This window comes from Ananas comosus, linkage group 5 (genome assembly GCF_001540865.1).
Source record: "Ananas comosus cultivar F153 linkage group 5, ASM154086v1, whole genome shotgun sequence".
NCBI classification, from domain to species: domain Eukaryota; kingdom Viridiplantae; phylum Streptophyta; class Magnoliopsida; order Poales; family Bromeliaceae; genus Ananas; species Ananas comosus.
In genome coordinates this window covers 5,684,807-5,704,706 of record NC_033625.1, presented here as the reverse complement: position 1 = coordinate 5,704,706, position 19,900 = coordinate 5,684,807, and the positions used below count along the sequence as shown (strand labels likewise).

Here is a 19,900-nt window from a genome sequence, read left to right as displayed (position 1 = left end):
AAAATGATGATAAAAGACTTGAATTTAAAATCAGAGATACTGATCTTACTCTAAATAGTGAAAAAAAAATTCTATAAAAATTTCATCAAATTTGGATTGTTTTACACCGTTAAATTCACAAACACATCAAATCTACCATTAAAATTATCAATTTTGAAACCTTTTAATCACTAGCCAAATGATGTCAAAAAATTATAAAATTTAATTTCCAAATACTTTCAATAGTGTAGATCAAGTCTAACAAAACCGATCGTCGATTTGGAAGCCGCATCATTGAAAACAACTTGGTAGCACGGAGGCCTCCGTACTACCGATAGTATACCAGCCTAGCTCTATATATATATATATATATATATATATATATAACTAGGTTGGAATACTATCAATAGTACGAAACTATTTGTGCTATTAGATTTTTAGCCCTTGGATTGAGAAATGTATGGTTAGAATGATGTGGGCTCTCTAGGGTTTAGTGAGTGGTTGCATGGTTGAATAGTATAATCTAATGGATAAAAATAATCAAAGGGTTAAATCTAACAGTGAAAAACTCGATAGCACCAAATTCTTGGTGCTATCGATCGATAGTATCCCAGCCGGATTATATATATATTTATATATGTAGATGCATTACACATCTATTGGTCATTAATCCTATCTCATATTTTCAATCACATCATCAAATCAACAGCCTTTTGTTTTTGGTTTGATGCTTGGATTCATAAAGTATGAGATGGACGCATGGAAGACTAATGAATTCGTGGTGCATGCATAAACATTTAGCACAGCAGAGACAAGCAGTTAGTCTTGTCATAACAAAAAGTTCATAGCAGGAACTATAAATTGAAACATTTTGAAATTAGAGTGTTTATCAATATTGAAGCTATAAACTGGAGGACCAAGTAAAGTACATATATAGTGCAATATTAATTGACCCTTTCTGCTGGCTTGCACTTGGGAATATTAATTATTGTTTTGGATGTTCATGTTTTGACCTTCTGAACAGTTTTGGATGGTAATATATGTTTGACCTTCTGAGCATGCATGAAATAATGATTCCATGATTGGTGGAAGACCTGCAGAGATTCTGTTGTGGAAGTATAGAGAATTGGTTGAGAATTATCATTCACGCATGCATGGGAGTCATGTGACTGCAGTAGGTCACCATTATTATTATTATTATTANCACTTGAAAGTTTGGGATGTTGAATATAAAAGTTAAAATTAAGTTCAAGAACCTAAGTGAAACATGACTAAAATTTCAAAGTTGTTCAGCTTAACAATAGAAATATCACTAGCTATATTGTAAGTTCATAAAAGGTTAATGCAATTACAATCTTGAGTTCTTAAACACACTAGCACAATCTTTAATAATACTAGACATACATCCTAAAAATGGAGGCCATTAATAGGTGCATATATATATATATATATATATATAATTCATGGTACTTGTTGATAATCACTTAAAACTAGTATAGTCCCTCCCAACATCCGGAAGAGGGTTCCAGTCCCAAAGCTTATCTGAAACGGTCGAGAACGATACAGGCAGCGAATTAAATGGAAGCAACTGAGATTGCGGTGTCAATGAATGGAAATGGTTGGGTTGGTTGTTGTATGTTTGATCGTATCCAACTATCTTATTTAGCTCATCAATTGGAGTTGAGGTCATTGTAGAAGTGGATAAATTGAGGAGGGAGTATGGAGGGATTAAACCGCTCGTGTTCGTCGAATGGTAGAAGGAAAGGCCATCTTCTTCAGTCGTGGTAGTTGAGCTCAATGAAGCAACTGAGGCCGTCGATCTGTAGACTTTTGGTTTTGGTAGCATAGATGTTGGCAAGTTGGTTTTGCTTCCCACAGCAATCTCGGGGATTTTTAGCGATGAATTTTCACCTTGATCATGTATCGCGAAATTCACAACTTGATGGTGAGATGTGAGGTGCTTTCTATTGGCTAGGCTCCCTCGAGAGGTAGATGCCTTTGCAGAGAGTGTGCTAGTGAGCTGGGAGTAGTCGTCGTTCCCGGATCTCTTGTAGACTCGGCATAGCGAAATTTCGGCCTGCTAATAAGGAATTGATCACTTGTTTCTTCAATGAAAAGAACTAGAAGAATCAGGCTCAACAAGTATTAAGATGTGAAATTAAGGAGCAATTCAATTTGCTAGTGTATTAAACATGATGGAATTCACATAAGGAGAATAACACAAGGAGATTTAGAAAGAAGAAGTAAGAGAGATCCTTCAAAAAGGATAGATAATTGATAGATCTAAAAAGAAGATAACAAGGATAATACTAATTAGAGGAGAAAGTTTCTGAATAACATAATACAAGTATATATAACATAAGAATTCTTCAAAAGAGGAGAAAGCTACAATCATAATTAAGGAGTACAAGAGAGGGATCAAGGAGGAAAAGTTCAATCTAAAATTAAGTAGAACGAAGAAGAAATCATGCGTAAACTGTGGAATTCATCGATACAAATTGAAAGATATTTTGGGGCAAAAGAAGCAAAGAGGAAAGGGAAGGGAGACATAAAGGAAAAAGGTAGAGATGCATGCCATATATATGCTGCTTTTTCTCGTAATTAGATCAAGGAATAAAAGAAGTGCAACAGGAACACATGTGGAGTCACTTTATTTTTAAAGAGGATTTTTTATATGGCAGGGACTGAAATATATTAATTCTATACCAAACCCTAGTTACTAAACTAAAAGTAACCATACAAGTATGCAGAACCTAGGAGAAAGATCACGGAAAATCTCAGCTTCTCTTGTGCAGTATATTTTTCCAACAAATCCAGTATCTTTTAACAAATTAAGTGGCAGCACATGTTTGTGCAAAAGATTAACAAAAGATAGAAGAGATAAACATGTGGCAAAATAAGAATGGAAAGATGTCTCAGAAAACTTGTTTAATTAATTGCTATTTTATCATGAATCATATTCTTACTTTAGATCTTATACTCATCAACTAGAGATACCAAAAACCCTAGAGTTCCAATTTCTTCTACCTTAAAAACTCAGACCTGATATTAGAGGACTATATAATGACAAGATTTACCTTCTGATACAGATCTGTTTCGCTCTTTGGCAAACGGTACTCATTCATGATCCAGGTGCTCCTGATACCCTTAGGGGCTTTCCCAGAGTAGAAAACAAGGGTCTTTTTCAATCCAACTTGCCGATTATTTTCGGCTCGAATCATCCGATCGGCCCCAGTCGCCTTCCAATAACCCGTCGGAGTGACTCGGTTGGGTCGATCGCCGTTCCTGTACTTTCGATCTCTAGGAACATAAAAGAACCACTCCTTATCTCCAATTATTGCCAATGCTGAAAATTAAAACAAGTTCATGTTGTAAAAGAATTAGATTGCCGAAAAAAGGATCAACTAAGTTGAATTAAATTCACAGCATGCAAAGAGCTACTTCAGGTCTTATATATGCATCCGAACTAATTAGGAGTGGAAGAGGTTGAGGAAAGAAGGGAGAGGGATCAAACCCGGAAGTTCCCACGGGTCGTAGCTATAGAGATCGAGGAAGGTGATGAGCTCCACGTTAAAGCGTTTACCCTCGACCTTCCGCCGAAGGTAGAAATCAATTAGCTCTTCTTCGGTAGGATGGAACCGGAAGCCCGGCATCACGAGGTCGTTCTCGTGGCCGTCGCCCCTGCTCTCTTCTCCGTTCATGGCCGACTCGATGGCCATAAACCGATGAGATCTTAGAATATATCGTCGATCGCCCGCTCTTCGACCCTTTGGATTACCCTTTAAAGTATTTGCCCTCAAGTGGTTTAATTCTTCCTCAAATATTTGTGCAAGTGGTGAAGAAGGAAAGATGAGTGGGTGAACTTACACAACCCGGAAGAAGAAGAAAAATGGTACTAGAGTAATAAATGAGATTGCTACTGGACTACTACACCTACCGAAAACATTGCCACCTCTTTTTACAATTGATCCATCAATCTATCTCAAAGTATATAAATCTTTCTGTATATAACTCCAACTAGTAATTAAGGCAAAAGGTTATGTGGAGGGGTTAAATGAGGTTCTCATATGCATATAGAGATGAGGGTGCATTGAGGGAGTTGAAGATGAGAAAGGGACCAAGCAATGGAGGAGGACAACTTGGCGGTAGCCCCCTATCAGAGGTGATTGGCTAATGCTTCTATTCTTGTCTCTACCCTCTCTACTGCAAATCTGTCTTTCTTGTCATGCATGCTTCTCTTTTGGGTCCCTCCTCTTTCTTGTGGTTAATTTGCAATTCTAGAACATGATCTAGCCCACAGTTTTATTACTTAAGAGCAGTAATAGGTTTACAGCCCACTCTGGGGTGTAATCCTACTACTACTTTCATTTAATACATGTCTTATCATTTTTTTCTTTTTAATTAGAGAGAGAAAGTTACGTAGCGAATTATCTTGTTTTGTTTACTTTTACGTAATGAATTTAGCTGTAAACGTGAAGCAACTAGGTTTCGAATTTGAAACCTCGGATATATTAACTATAAAATTCTTTGTAAATCCTGCGACTCTTGGATGAGAGGTTGTAGAGATTATAGTTTTTTTTCATTGTAAACTTAGCATTTCTTGTTACTGAAACTATTGGTATCTGAACGATAAGGCATCTGAGTGGGCCGGGTTTGAGGGTTCGTGGGTTCGAGTTCCTGGTACGGAGACTCTCGGTAGGGTTGTAGCTAGGGGCCAAACTCCAGATTGTCAAAAGAAAAAACAAAATAAAAACAAAAAGGAAAAGTTTCACTTTGCTACGTTATCTTTTTAGTTAGAAATTCGAGATACTCTGTGAACTTTCAAAAATGTCCATTTTATCTTTGTATTAATTGCAAAAAAAAAAAAGAAGCTTGCAACTGATTCCTCGGTCCATCCAAGCACTACGAATTCATTAACTTTCTATTCATCTTGTAGTTTAATTTGATTTAACTATCCAATTTCGAAGTAGAGAAATGACCTCAACTGATCAATGAGTGATAGGAATTGGATCACTATGAGAGAAGGAATTGAAGGCGATGTATCATGTATCGATGCATTGTTCATGGATCTACGGATGCACCAGATGTAGAAAATAACTAACTATTTCTTCGAGAACAGATAATTACGGTAAGGTTAAAGTGAATTAATATTTGATCACCAGTATATATAGAGTGGAATGTTCAAGTTAAAAGTTCAAGGATGAAAGTAAAGTGTTGTTAAAATGTTTAGGGACTAGTGGTGCAATTTACCCCTCCATCCATGCCCTTCTTTTTATATATAATTTTTTGGTTTCTTTGTATCTTCCACTATGGTTTTCACTCTCATGTACACACCTCATTCCAAAACCTACCTTAATATACAGATGCATGCGTTGATTGATGCTATTTGTTTTCTTGTGTAAAGAAGAAGAGATGACTTTGTAAGATGCCTCTGGAATTACTTTGCAACCTGGTTTTTATATAGTTGGAGCACTGTAGTACTATATGTATTCTTGGGTAGATATATATGGTTGCATGTAGCAAGCTAAGAGTCAAGTGAAACCCGTGACATCTAAGCCCTTCACCTCTCTCTCTCTCTCTCTCTCTCTCTCTCTCTCTCTCTCTCTCTCTCTCTTTCTATGTGTGTGTGTGTGTCTCTCTCTCACTCTCTCTCATGGTGAGCTCACCTCACAATGCCTAGAGTAATCCTTTTTGCATTAAATGGGGCCAACACAAGTTGGGTGTGGAACCATTGCACCCTTGGTCTTTCTATTTGGTTCATATATATATATATTCGTGGTCCACCACACCTATTCTCTCTCTACCACTCATGCATCCATCACACTTTCAACTTTCTCACACCTATGTTAATCTTAGCTCTCTGGAATGCTAAGACTTTGAAAATGGGTCTCGTGAGGAATCATGGGAGACTCCAAAAGCTCCCAACTCTGAATCTTCCAATCTCCTCTTGCATATATACCAAGTCAAAATATGATCATACAATATATATATATATATATATATATATAATGCACCTCTACTAGGGTTTTACTGTACCGTGTACAGTTTTATATATGTATTTGTTTTCTATATATTGCTTGTAGAAAGAACAAGAAGCAAAAAGNTTATATATATATATTTGTTTTCTATATATTGCTTGTAGAAAGAACAAGAAGCAAAAAGACTATTGAAGAGAAAACAAAATCCTCAAGAGAAATTGTCAGTGAAAAGGACTGGTTAGTGAAAACAGATGATCATCAAGAGATCTCCATGATACGATCACGCTAGAAACCGTCTTCTACGCAATTCTTCCTAATGGACCCAAAGAAGCCTCCTGTCAACAATACCTAAAAGCCAACCCTGTTTGTCAACTCTCCTAGAGAGTCATTAGGGTTATATCTTTGAAAATATTGTTCTTACTTATCACCAGATCTGTCTTAAAGTCAATATATACAAATTCAGATATGCAAAATGTGGAAAATACGCGAATCCAAATTCATAACATTCATGACATCCAAAATCACAAATATATGAAGTAATCTCGCTTTTCTAAATTCATATAACAATATATAACAGTAGTATTTAGTTTGCTCTATTTGAATCGGTCTAATCCAATTCTATATATATATATATATATATATATTAGTAGTATTAGAGAATGTAATTCCATTAAACTTGGGATAAACTAATTGAGTTTAAAACCTTAGAGAAACCAAAGAGTTTAAAATTGACCTTTGGTTTTCTACATTGCATTAAAATAATAATCCTCACTTTTGATCATCTATATATATATATAGGTATATATTAGCTTTGGATTTGCTCCATCTTTTACGAAACCAAGCATGATGCTTGTACTAAAATAGATATAATTCAGAAATGTTTTTTGAAATGTTATGTACATTATTGAAATTTTTTCTTGAGCATCTATCTCCAACTTAATTTGGCATTATGCTAGTGAAACATCTTAAAAGCATCATTTTTGCTCAAAGTTTTCTTATTGATTCCAGCATATACATATATTAACTAGTCATATTTCAAGAAATTACAAAAGAATTTTTTGTTTCTCGAACTTAATTTTTCAAAGAGCTTATTATTGCTTTATGTCCTCTTCTGATAAAGTAGACACAATTAAGGGAATACTACAGCAAAACATGATGCACCTTTCATGAACCGAACAAACTTTTTCAGCATGATGATAAAAAAGAGTTGGAGTATTTATTAATTTGAATGTTCGCCTTAGTGCATGCATACCAGAAACCAAATTGATCCACATTGAACATTTGTAGCTAACTTAGTTTTCAGTATTAATGGAAGATCATAAATTCTATGCATTGTGCCCTTATAGCACACTCACCTTTCAAATTGAATTCTACCAGCTGATATTATACGGCATGAATAGTTCGTTAGTCGCTCAAGGCGCATCAGTGGATACCGACATCTATCGGTGGCCATTAAATCATTGGCGACATATACATGACAAGTTCAATGCACAATCGTCTGATTCTCGTATGTATGTTGATTTTACATTCACATGATAATCCTCAAAGTTATATAATATATATAAGTTAATTAAATGAATAAAACTAACATCTTTTGTTCTCTAGAAGTGTCCTTTTGGTTGTAATCTTACAACTTATACATCTAAAAGCTAATTAACTTTTTTACTCTAGTCATATCATTCTCTTTTTTTGATACTAAAACCCAAAAAGGGCTGTATAAACCCTAGGGGGAGGATTACAACCTTAGATTAGGGGTTGTAGACCTACAACATTTTTGGCTTGTAGCTAGGCTTAGCATTTCTCTATAATAGAAGGAAATGCCTGGTTACTGCATGAATAATATTACTCCAAGTACTGATAATATTAGCATGCATTACATTTTAATTTATATTAGTTAACTAACATGATACTTAATTTCTCATAAGTAGCATGATAGGATATATTAATACTCTATATGTAGGAGTTATGTTACTTTATTCCACTCAAATATAGTTATAATCTTTCAACGTGTGAAGGACGGGATATTAAACATCAAAACTCATCACTTGTTTTGTTTTGAGCCCGAGTAATGCAATGAAATAGAATATATAATCCATATGGTCATTTCTTTCTTTTGTCATGCATCTAGCTATTATCACACAAGCTTTGATAGCCACAAAGGCACGATTAGTGACTGAAATAGTTTTATGTAATGTTCTAATAATTAAACAATAAATTCCTTCGTAAAAAATAAAAAATAAGTACACATAATGAGAGTTCTAAATAATATTTGATTACCTTAACCAATAAAGAAGGCAAATTAATTAGAATTATAATATTAATATATATACAAAAGTGCAACTATATGTATATATGAGTGTATACGTATGCATGCGAACTAGTAGGTAAGAAGGAGCCAATTTAGTGACTTCGGTGATCATCATATCATATCACCGTCACAGGTATGTGGAATTATATATGCACCAACACATATTAATGCTCATGCATATATGGTCCCATGCATGGGTGTTCTCTTTTGGTTTAATATATAGGTGGCTTACATTCAAGGGAAAATAGAAGAGAGAGAGAGAGAGAGAGAGAGAGAGAGAGAGATGATTCCACAACGCGTGCATTAAATTTAGTCTCATGCTATGCCATCATCAATTGTTTTCTCATAATATATAACGTATTCTCTCTACGCAAGGGAAACAAATTAACTGCAAAAAGGTTCCTGTGGCATAGCATGTGTGTTTTCATGCACATTGGTGGTAGTAAAGTTCGTTTTTATGACGTAGCATATATCCTGGGGTTTCCATTCCCATTTTCCAATTTGGATTGTGTTTAGTTGAAATTTTGATCCAAAATAATCTTTAAAAGAAAAGGGGAATCCATGGTTCCAAACTCGGCACAATTAAAGATTTGAGGTGATAGTAAGAAAGTGCATTGGATTTCTGATTAGGAAAAAAAAAAATCTATAATTTTGTTACAACTTTTGTTCATGTGCATTGTGGAGGGGGAGATGGTTAAAAAGAAGGTCCTTCCACCACTATGGATCAGTTGGCAGATACCCTCTTTTTTGAATAGTAAATTTTGGATTTGAGTGTACTCTTCAAGCAGGAGTGTGTGTTCGTCACGAAAGCCTAGTTACAAGCGATGTTCAAACAATTAATGGAAAAAAAATGAAGTCGATCCGTAAAAGATAGGGAATACATAGGATGTTAAATGTAATAGGAAGAGGAATGCTACTTGTACAAGCAATAAGGAGGTGTAAATCTTACAACTCTCTACATATCCAAGGACCAATTTTGCACATTTTCGGAATTTTAATATTAAATGCTTTAATATAAGCAATTTTTAGTTTCTGGGTTTAAAAATTATACCTAAACTTCATCAAATAGTTTAATAGGCTCCTAATTAATAATCTTGAGCAAATTTATAATATTTGAACAGTTGTTTCGATTGCATGTCTTGTATATAATTTTGTATAAATTCAAAGGAAGAAGAAACCTTTTTTTTTTCTTCTAGCTATATATGACAATTAAACATTAATATTGAAAAATAGAGTGAATCTACGTTCAATTTTTATTATCTTTTAATGTGTTACAATAAAAAAGATTAGAGTTTTTTTTTTGTGTTTGAAGACATTACAGGATAGTATATATACCTCAAAATGACTATTCAATTAGTCACTTCGCTCAAGGAGAAAAAAAAAGAGGTCTTTATTGTAGTAGTTGCACAACATAGAATATATCACAAACCAAATGCATGCATCGATGCTTTATAGGATGACAAAGAGTCTAATTATGAGTAATAATTTATAGTAACATAATATTTTAAAAATATTTTATTATTGTACTCGTGTGCATTGTGGAAGCATTTTCTAGCTCGGATATTTTTATAATTCTCATGTGGACTTTGACGGAAAAGATTACCTCTGAGGAGAGGGATCTAAAAAAGTGTTAATAGGACAAGTGTGCAAAATTGATCCTTGAATTAATGGAGGGGGCGTAAGTTTTGCACTCACTTTTTTATGCGTACACGTAGAATTTCTCTAAATATAAATATTAAAAATATTCTTTTAAATAAAAAACGGTCGTATCATATTGTTTAACATGGTATTAGAGGATAGCGTCAAATATAAATATAAGGAACATTGTTCTTTAGTTAGTAGCTTAAATTTTTAAAAATAAACGATTGTTTCATATTATTTAACAAAAAGACCTTAGAGCGTTGTCGTATTAGTACAAATAAAATTGTAGGCCATCCTAGCAAGAACCCACCATATCTTTTCAGAGAAATGCTACTTGAACAGCCACAACTGGGGCCTAAATCTTACATCTGTTGATCCAAGGATCAATCTATCCAAGGATTTAGACTTTAGAGAAACTCTTTCGAATTTTCAATATTTTAAAAAAAAAGCTGAGAAGGCTAGCTGGTGTAAAAATATTGGACCTTGGATAGTTGGATGGATAGCGTATAAAATTTACACCCACTTTTTAAATATACACACAGCATTGCACATCTTTTTCTTTTTTTTTTTGAGAGATAGATAGCACGCTATCCGCTCCGTTTATTTCATTTAGAAAGGATAAAATGCAGTAGAGCACTGCTATATATCTATATATACTCAAAAAGTGTGTAATTTATATGTATACTCCTTCATCCAAGGGACAATTAACATTCTATACCAGTCCTTTATTTTTAATACTAAAAACCTAAAAGGATTATTTAAAGTTTAGAATTAGGAGGAGTAAGATTTACACCCTTTTTTTTTTTATGTACAAGTAGCATTTCTCAAAGCATTATTTCTTACTACCCGCACACCCTACTTGTCATGGACTTTTAGCATTGGAAAAAGAAAAGAAGGGTTGACAAATCTAGTAAAAAGATATTAGTTTTTGGATGACTAGGGTGCAAGTATTTGCACCCTATATATAAGTGTAATGATAGTATTAAACTTCTTCGAATGACTATGGTGTAAAACGCAAACCCTATATATAAATGTACAGATAACATTGCTTATAGTTGGATTTTTTCTAATATTTATCTAAAATGTAAAAAGATAAAATAAAATAAAATAAATCATAGAAGCTATCAAAGTGATATAGTACTTGGACAAAAGGGAAGTGGAAAAGCTTCATGCAACTAAAATACCGCCCATATTAATTTATGCCTCTTCGGATGCATTGTGTTCTTGTTCAAGCCCCATTCATGACTACACAGAAAAAGTAATCGAATAAAATATTATGGACTTAGCTACTTGAGAAATTCCACTTGGTGATCAGTGTTATTTTTTTATTAGATTGCAAAATGCTTCATCAAATAACAATAAAATATACATCTTGTCGAAGATGTTGAGAATATTTGTTAAATTCTCACACAGAATATATACCTAAATCAATCACATTATTATTAGGAGAGATATATAGTACGTAACCCATATTTAAACTCGAGTGCTCTTTATTTTCAAGATGCGACACAGTACGGGTAAGTTGGATATATAAGTTTTTTTTCATAATAATATATATTGTGAGGTAATGTTTTGGGCCTTTTACAGACAAATTTTATTATTTATAGATCAGTGTGCTGGTTATCTCTCACATGGTATCTTGAATTATATGCATGACCTTAGCAGAATCCTCTATATTAGATCGTTTATTAATTTGTGTATTCAGTGCATATGAATTTTTCATGCACACGTAATCTATATCATGCACACAAGACACGTGCGGGTAAACAATACCAAATATTTTTTTTTCTCAAAAAAAAAAAACCAAATCTTTTGTAGTTTTTATAGAAAGAGAGAAATATCCTCATTGACATTTTATGGGATTTGGGATTTAAGTGCATAAATGAGAAATGCAGAGACTAAATGGGATTTAAGTTGCCATATTCCTACATGTTATAACTCATACAATATAGTTTATCTTCAGATTTAAATGTCACGCTAAAGTCTCAATTGCTGGGGCAATTTAAATATTTCAAGTGAATACGATTTTGGGAGTTCAAGTTTAATATCTAGTGTTATTGGAACAGTTTTAAGTTGATTTTTTTTTTCCTTTTTTTTCACTATAATTGAGTTCAAATTAGGCTCATGTAGTCCATTAATTCACATCATATATAAGACCATTAATTTATTAGTTCCATGTAGGAAACAAGAAAGTTTTAAAATCCATTTCTCAGTTTTCGAAGCCAATAAACTCCAATCAGACATTTTTATAGGGTCACAGTTAACCTAAAATCAAATTTTTTAAAGTTTAGGTACCTACATCAAAATATAGTATTGTTTAGGTAAGGTCCATATATTATTTTACCTGAACTGCAGAGCAATGAAGTGTTCTAAGGAATTGAGAAACTCATTATGGAGTTCGAAAAGAAGCAGAATCCAATATGAAACAGCAGAATATGAACCCATAATCATAAATAGATTTTTCTAAGATCACATTTCAAATACTCCCCTAGACATAACTAAGTAACAGGGTATAATGTACAGAGAAGCTGCAGTTATTTAATAGAAAAGAAAAAAAAAATCTCCAATTTCCTACAGCCTATTAAACGACATTTGTTCGTAAAGAACATCTCGTAAAATTTGAATGTCTGGGACTTCAAAGTCAGAGAACTCCTCAGCTCATTCTTCGGCAGCACTAGCAGCACTCAGATCCACACTAAGATCAAGAGTCTGTTGACAAAATATGATCAGGGTGTTAGAATTCGAGATCTTGTAGAAAGTTAACATCGTCTATATCTGAAACAAAGAAATAAAAAGAAAAACACAAAGACGTACCTTTAGGCCACGAATTGAAATTAATTAACTGTACAATGATTGAAAAAGATAATTTGTTGCTTTTGGGTATTTTAAAATAGCTAATTAGTTCAAAATATAACTTAAAAAACAAAATACGGAGAGAAAACATCACTAGATTTAGTACATAGGACAAGTTCAAATCAATTTATCAAATGGATATGATGTGATTTCTACAAGTAGTTAATGCACATCCACTGGAGTTCCAACATATATTTATAATATTAATGTTATGTGCATTACTACATACTTTTTTGATACGTTGAGATGCATATGCTTGTGTTTGTCATTATCTATGTACACATAAATATGGATTCAGTAGAGACGTGATATTTAGTAAGCATTTGAATCTTGATAATTGCTTTCCAAAATTAAAGTTTGACCGTTAAATTTTGTAATTTATTGTGGCATTAAATTTGATTTAAACAATAAAAGTTGTGAACCATGCAGAGTGCAGAGACCAAAAAAAGACTGTCAATTAATACTACTTGAAATTAATCAAATGCAAACTAATTTAGACTATTCTTAAGTTGGTGAAGGAATAATCTCGTGACATCCACCATTAAGATTGTCAATCACAAACAATTAATTAATGAATGAATTCTTTGTATCAACCACGAATAAAATTGTCGAAATAGGCACAGCTTAATCTTAAGGTTTATGAGCTTAAAAAATTGTAGTTGTTGACCTGTACTCAAGTAGTCTAAGATCATATTAGTATATCGGAACTCTTAATTGTCGCTCCGTACCCTCATAATATGAAACAAGTAACGAATAAAGGGAGGTAGAAACCAAAAAGATAGGAGAAACTTTACCTTTCCAGTGATCATATTATACATGGAAAGCACATCCGTCACAGTAGATTCAAAGTGTGTAGTAGCATCATAACTCTGCAAGAAAGCAAACTACTTGCTGAGTATCTGCAAATTTTGGAGTTAAAAAAGAAATGATTGGAAGACTTACAGTTGAAATGAAGCAGTTGTCCAAAGAGGGTTCATTCACCGGCTCATATCGGTCATATGTCTCATAGAATAACTCATCCACAGGCCCAAGAAGATCGATCCCTGGCTTAAGTTCTTTCTCTGGATTATCTGTCTCAGCTTCTGTTGAGACAAAGGCGATGAACCTCCCCTTTGGCGCAACATTGTGAAAAAAAGAGCAACAGAAAAGAAACCTGATAATACGTCATAAAACAGGAGTAGATGGTAAGACGTTAGATATAGAAAGAATCATTAGCAGCATGATATGCATCAGCAGCAAAAGCTGACTGGACACCCAGCCTAAACAACCTGCCCAAAAGTCAAAACCCAAGATAACCCAAGTTGACTTGAGAAGTCAACTATCCAACCCTGAATGGTCCGAAGTACGAAGTAACCCAAACCCAAAGTAATGCAAGACAATCCAACCCTAGCAACCAAAAACCAAGGACAATCACAACCAAAACAACCTGAAACCTGACATAACCAAAAATCCAAGTGACCCTAAACTTGCAACAACACACACACTAATGATAAGTGAAGCTAGTATATGACTTGATGAAAGCAACTCACATGTCTGACTTTCGGCCCAGTTGCTTTTGGGGCAATATAACTTGCACCAAGTGAGATTCATCAGTGTTTGGGATAGGGTGGCTCATAATAGCAATTGCTCTCGCAACTTTTCCGATCTTCCTAACCTGGAAGCAAATTATAGAAAACCTCTGTGGGTCATATTACCAGAAAATCCATAGCTCTGAATAAGCGGCAAGGCATGAATCAGCACATTCCATGGCATCACGGTATCAGCATGGCATGGTCATGCTAACGGCATGGTTCATAAGCCTCTTTTTTGCAATTTTTCCAAGTTTAAATTGCTTTCCAGACCATTTTCTTCTTTACCATATCCTTAAACGATCTAAATTAGACAAAATTGAGGGTTAATTTAGGGGTATTCAGTTTTCCTATTTTGTGACCCTTGTTTGCAATATATCCAAATAATTTTCTGAAAGTTTAATCAAATTAGAAAAACAACAGATAGATTTTCTAGTTTCATCATTACAAGTATTCCCGGATTGTGCAAGCAGAGTATGGTAGGCCATACTGTGTATTGGCATTATATGTGCTGTCGCACAACAGTGTTCGTAATTTAGCAACACACATGCCATGCATGCATGCATGCTACAATATTTTAATACCTTGGTAGCAACCTTCCCCAATTTAGCTGGAACTAGTGGGATACATTCAACATAATTAATTACAGGGATACAAGCAAAGTAGATTTGAGGACAAATTTCACAGTTCAAGATATCCAGACTTGGTCACTCTACCTTGTTGGGCAGGTAAGAAGGATCACAGACAACTTTCTTGCATCTAGCAGTTTCCCCTTCCGATGTCACACCACAAACTTTTTCCTTCCATATCAAATTCAACCTGGATAGCCCAAAATATTAGCTAAGATTAGGAGAATTGATTAAGCAGGTCACACTAAATAAGAATCAGAATTTTCCCTACTATATTGCATTTGGAGTTGTTAATGATCATATAATGTCTTTTAGATGCGTAATTTAACAGAGCTACCTTGCATTCTGGCTTGTTCAACATATATGTCCCCCCGTAAACAGCACTAAGGCGTGCAAAAGCCTGCATTTACATGGAGAAACCTCAAGTCAGGAGGATGAATGTATTTGAAAGATGAAAATACAGATGGTACAAGGGAAAAAACTGATTGACCTGTGGTAGCTCTCCTAGTCCATACAATGGGTAAATGTATGGTGAACCACCTTGGAAACGAGCAAGAGATTCGGCGTAAAGCTATCACCAAAACATTCAGTAGAAGTATTAGCAACAATGTAGTTATTAAGCCTACAAATTTTAAAAGCAGGATTAAAAAAAAGCGCATGCAAGTCAACTACATATTATATATTAACAATCAAGACATGCCAACATGCTCTTGGCAGCAAAGTTACCTTCATCCTTTTTACAGTGTCAAGGGCAGGCTCATCTAAATAGCGATCATCTCTATGAAGAGCGAAAGCATGACCAATGAAGTCCACTGTATTATCATCCAAACCATATTTTCTGAAGTAAAACAAGGAAAAATTAGAGTTATAGGAATTATAAGAGAGTTTTTCTGCTTCCGAAGCAACTGATTAAATTTTTATATTAAAAGAACGACATAGAAACAATCGGAGTGTAGGTACTATAGAAAAAGCTAATTTCCTTTGCGTTCCAAAACTTGCCAAAAAATGGATTATCTAAAAATCATTTTACTTCTCTACTACTATGCAAGGATTGTTGTGTCCCTAGCATAGGGCATGCCGGTGAGCTAGTGGTATGGAACGGTATGCTGGCACTCCTCGGCTCACACTGTATTTTATATCTTGGCACGGTCCGGTATGCTGGCACTCCTCAGCTTATGCCCTATTTTATACGGTCGGCATGGCGGCACGTGCCGGCTATGCTAGACTGTGCAGACTGGCACGACAATCCTTGCCACTATTCTACTTTATGTATGCAAATTAAAAAATATGCTCCAAAACAAACCACAAAAAAAAGGCAACGAGAGATATTTTTACAGAATGATCCATAGATGAGAAGCTTTCTTAGAATTAATATGTAAGCAGTAATAAGTACTCACGAAATCAGTTCTCTAGTTGTCAGTCTTGTAAGGTCCAAACCTTCGTGTGTCTTTGGATCACTTTCATTATAATTTTGGACGTAAATGATGAACTTCCTAGCTCGTCGCTTCTCAAACAATCCCATTAATGGAGATTTCAGCGCCTCCATATCAGTGGCAGGCACCTTGTGAATCTGACAAAACGTAAAAAAAAAGAATTTGTCAACAAAAGAATCATCAAAAGAGAAAAGAGGAAGCTTAACAACAGAAGCAACTGATAAAGGAAAATGGCAAAGTACCTTTCCTCTGTTGAAGACATAACTTCCATCTACAGCTCTAAAGTACAGATACTTTGTAACATCAGTATGAATGAGAACTCGAACCAACATTCCATTTGCCATCATGAACTAACCAGAGAAACATTATCCAGTGAGTTCCACTATCTCTTTAAGAAATGTCAAAATTTTAACTGTAAAAACTAGCCAACTCCATTTCAAAAGCGACATTGAAAAGAACACGCAAAGAGCATGCACTTCCAAGCACAACTCAGGCTTGAAATTTAGAAAGTTTTAATCTTAATGAACAAAGACCAATACTTAAGTTGCCATAATCAACTTGTCATTACGAAAAAAGAAGAAGTAATTCATGTATATTTTTTGGAAGTGAAAACCAACATATTGTTTGTCTAAGCAATTGTCCAAGCAAGAATGATCTCTATTTTCATATTAAGAGATTGCTGTAAAAATAAATGTGAAACCCTATGGAAATGGAAATAATCAAGCTGATCAGTTTGTTTTCCTTGTTTTCTTTCTTACACATCAATCCTATGTGCAAGATATTTATTCTATAATGGAATGGTTTCACTATGAGAATAATTATTGAAGTAGCAAATTTCTACATCTTTAATCACTTTTTTGACTAGATCTTCATCTCTGTGCTCCATCGCCTTCAGTTGAAGCAAAGTCATGAGTTTGGAAAAAGCAAAGAATAAATTCCATGTTTCCACAATAAATCCATAAGTTCCTACTGATATTTCCTCCTCCCCAACTGACAATTTCTTACTGATGGCAGAGTAGCCTAGTGGAGCGGAGGGTAAAGAAGAGGCTTCTGAATTGTAATTTGCAAAAATTAATCATATTTGTAGTTTCTCAAAAGGTAAGATAATTGCAATACAGGCCTGTAAAACAATTTGAGGAGTTCCAAGAGAAAATGCTTTGTTCTTTTCACAATTTCAATCATAATGCACAAAAGTAATTTGAAGCTAACAGATTAGCACATTTAAGAGAGAACCTCAAAATGATTAGTGGCATCACAACAGCAAAGAGTAAACTTCCCTGGGACAAGAAGGTCCAACCGAACACACCTTCTATGCAAGTTCGCTAAGAATACTAGACAACTAAAATTAACTTGGCGCAACATCTCGATGTATAGTGTTGAACTGTATTTACACCATCCAATATAAAAGCAGAAACCTAAGAGACAATGAGCAACAGTGGGTATTGTCGGTTACTTCCAGCTTGTCTTACATCAACCAAGCATATAAGTATGGTTTGGCCACAAAATATGCAAGTTTTAGTGGAATAACTTACTAAAGTGTAAGTTCTCACTGCAAGGTGAATAAATTTACTTCGTAATGTAACGAGTAAGAACATACCTTTGGAATCATGTCTACATTGTAATCTCTGCTCGGTCCCAGATGTGCAGGGGGGTTATCATTACCTCTAAATCTTTTCCAAAGCTGTAATAAGAAATGGCATTTCAGCCATCATGGAAGTATGAATAAATGCACTAAGTACACATAAATCATGCGTATCAAACACTATAGTAAGATAATAAAAACCAAGATGCTACTCAGATTAAGCATTGTAAATGTCCACACAGTGATATTCAAATAAGTACAAAGACGAATATATCAGTTTGCAACTTTCTATTTGCATTAGATCTCCAAAGACGAAGTTTCTTACCTGGAAGAGATTGAGTGAGCAAGACTCTCCACCATAATAGTCATTTCTATCCATGTGCAAGACCTGATCCATAAATAGCAACTTTAGTAACCATGATAATGTTTTAATATATCATTAACTTAAAATAGGCATGTATGGAAAATGCTGCCACTACGTCGAGTGCTTCAACATCAATCACATCAAATTCAAACTTCCGAAAAGGTGAAAGTTAACCACTAGCAGGTCAATTACCATGAAAATCATTACAACTAAATATCTCATATTTGACAACTCTTTGACTTAAGAATTTCAAATGATAGCTTGTCGTCTCATTGTTGTCTGAATATAGTTATTGTCATTACGCAATTCGAAATGAAAAGGTAGAAATGCATGAATTCTCCTCAACTATAGGGCAATTTGAAATAGATTTGAGTAGTTATGGCTAATTGAATTGGGGACTAATGTGACTAAAGCAACAACGAGTGTTCTTCTTAGAACCAGAATAAGCTATATAACAAATACATTGTAACATCAAAACAAGGTAATATTTTTTACATTAGAACCAAAATTTAAAGGTCACTATTGTTTTAATGCACTACAATAATCTGTAAAACCTGTAAGCACAAGAATCATAAAGAGTTGCCTAGACTTAACAAATCAGAGACAAATAACATCCCAAGACGCAATTTTTAAGGTCCAATTCAACTATAATTCTCACATTAATCACAATGATGCGAACGCACAACAACCAACAACACATTGAGATCAAACACCATGGATGGAGATCGATCCACACGTAACTCAATTACAAGTTTATAGATCGTAACGAACGCATAAAACAAGCATAGATCGGATAAACGGTGGGACCTTGAGGCCATCGACGGAGAGGAGGCCGCTGAGGATGCACTCCTTGAGCCCCGTCCCGAGCACTATCACATCGTACTCCTCATCCATGGCGAAAATGGGGGGAGAGAGGGGGGGGAGAGGAGAGAGAGAGAGAGAGAGAGAGGAAGCAGAGAAAAGAGAAGGTGACAACGACGAGGATTTAGGGGAGAAAAGTATATGAAAAAATGTACGGAGGCCCTTCAACTGTGTACAAATTTGAAACGCATCCTTACCTTTTTTTTTTCTTTCGATTGAGACCCTCTCCCTTCAACTTCTATTTTTTTTATTGAATTTTTAATACTTGATTACATTAAAAATATTACTATATATAATGACTAGTTAGTAAATGTTAAATCGTTTAGTTTTATTACTAAAAAATAAATAAAAGCTATTAAATTTGATATAATTATTTGATTCAAAAAATAAAAAGAAATTGAGAGGCTTTCAACATAAAAAAAAATTTATGGGCCTGTAGATCAAATTTCCAATAGTTGAGGGGGCCTCCATACAATTATACTAAGAAAAAGATAAGAGACGGGATTCGTGGGGTTATGAGTCTTACGACTTATTCGCAATACCCAACTCCGCGGCAACCCCAACCACGGACCGCAAACTGATTCTTCATAATCATTGCCCCATCGTCTGCCACACGACTAAGGCCTTAACCATTTCTCCATCCTGAGAATGACTTGGAAATCCTCACAGGGTACCGACATGAACTTGGCTTACCTCCCACCACG

General features: G+C 34.6%; 1 protein-coding gene and 1 pseudogene across 1 annotated transcript; both read right to left on the bottom strand.

The window, feature by feature from the left end:
* Positions 1,287-4,114, bottom strand: LOC109709984 (NAC domain-containing protein 35-like). The gene is made up of 3 exons (XM_020232391.1): positions 3,494-4,114; positions 3,057-3,325; positions 1,287-2,056 (listed from the first exon to the last, which is right to left on the bottom strand). Exons 1-3 carry the CDS (start codon positions 3,696-3,698, stop codon positions 1,460-1,462), a joined length of 1,071 nt encoding a protein of 356 aa, XP_020087980.1. The 5' UTR covers positions 3,699-4,114; the 3' UTR covers positions 1,287-1,459.
* On the bottom strand, positions 12,314-19,249 carry LOC109709796 (annotated as a pseudogene).

Bases quoted from the DNA above. Each gene is read 5' to 3' on its own strand.
- LOC109709984 (XM_020232391.1), bottom strand. From the start codon at position 3,698: ATGGCCATCGAGTCGGCCATGAACGGAGAAGAGAGCAGGGGCGACGGC. The intron at 3,326-3,493 runs GTTTGATCCCTC...TTTAATTTTCAG, and splicing joins CGACCCGTGGGAACTTCCGG to CATTGGCAATAATTGGAGAT. The intron at 2,057-3,056 runs GTAAATCTTGTC...CCTTATTAGCAG, and splicing joins AAACAGATCTGTATCAGAAG to GCCGAAATTTCGCTATGCCG.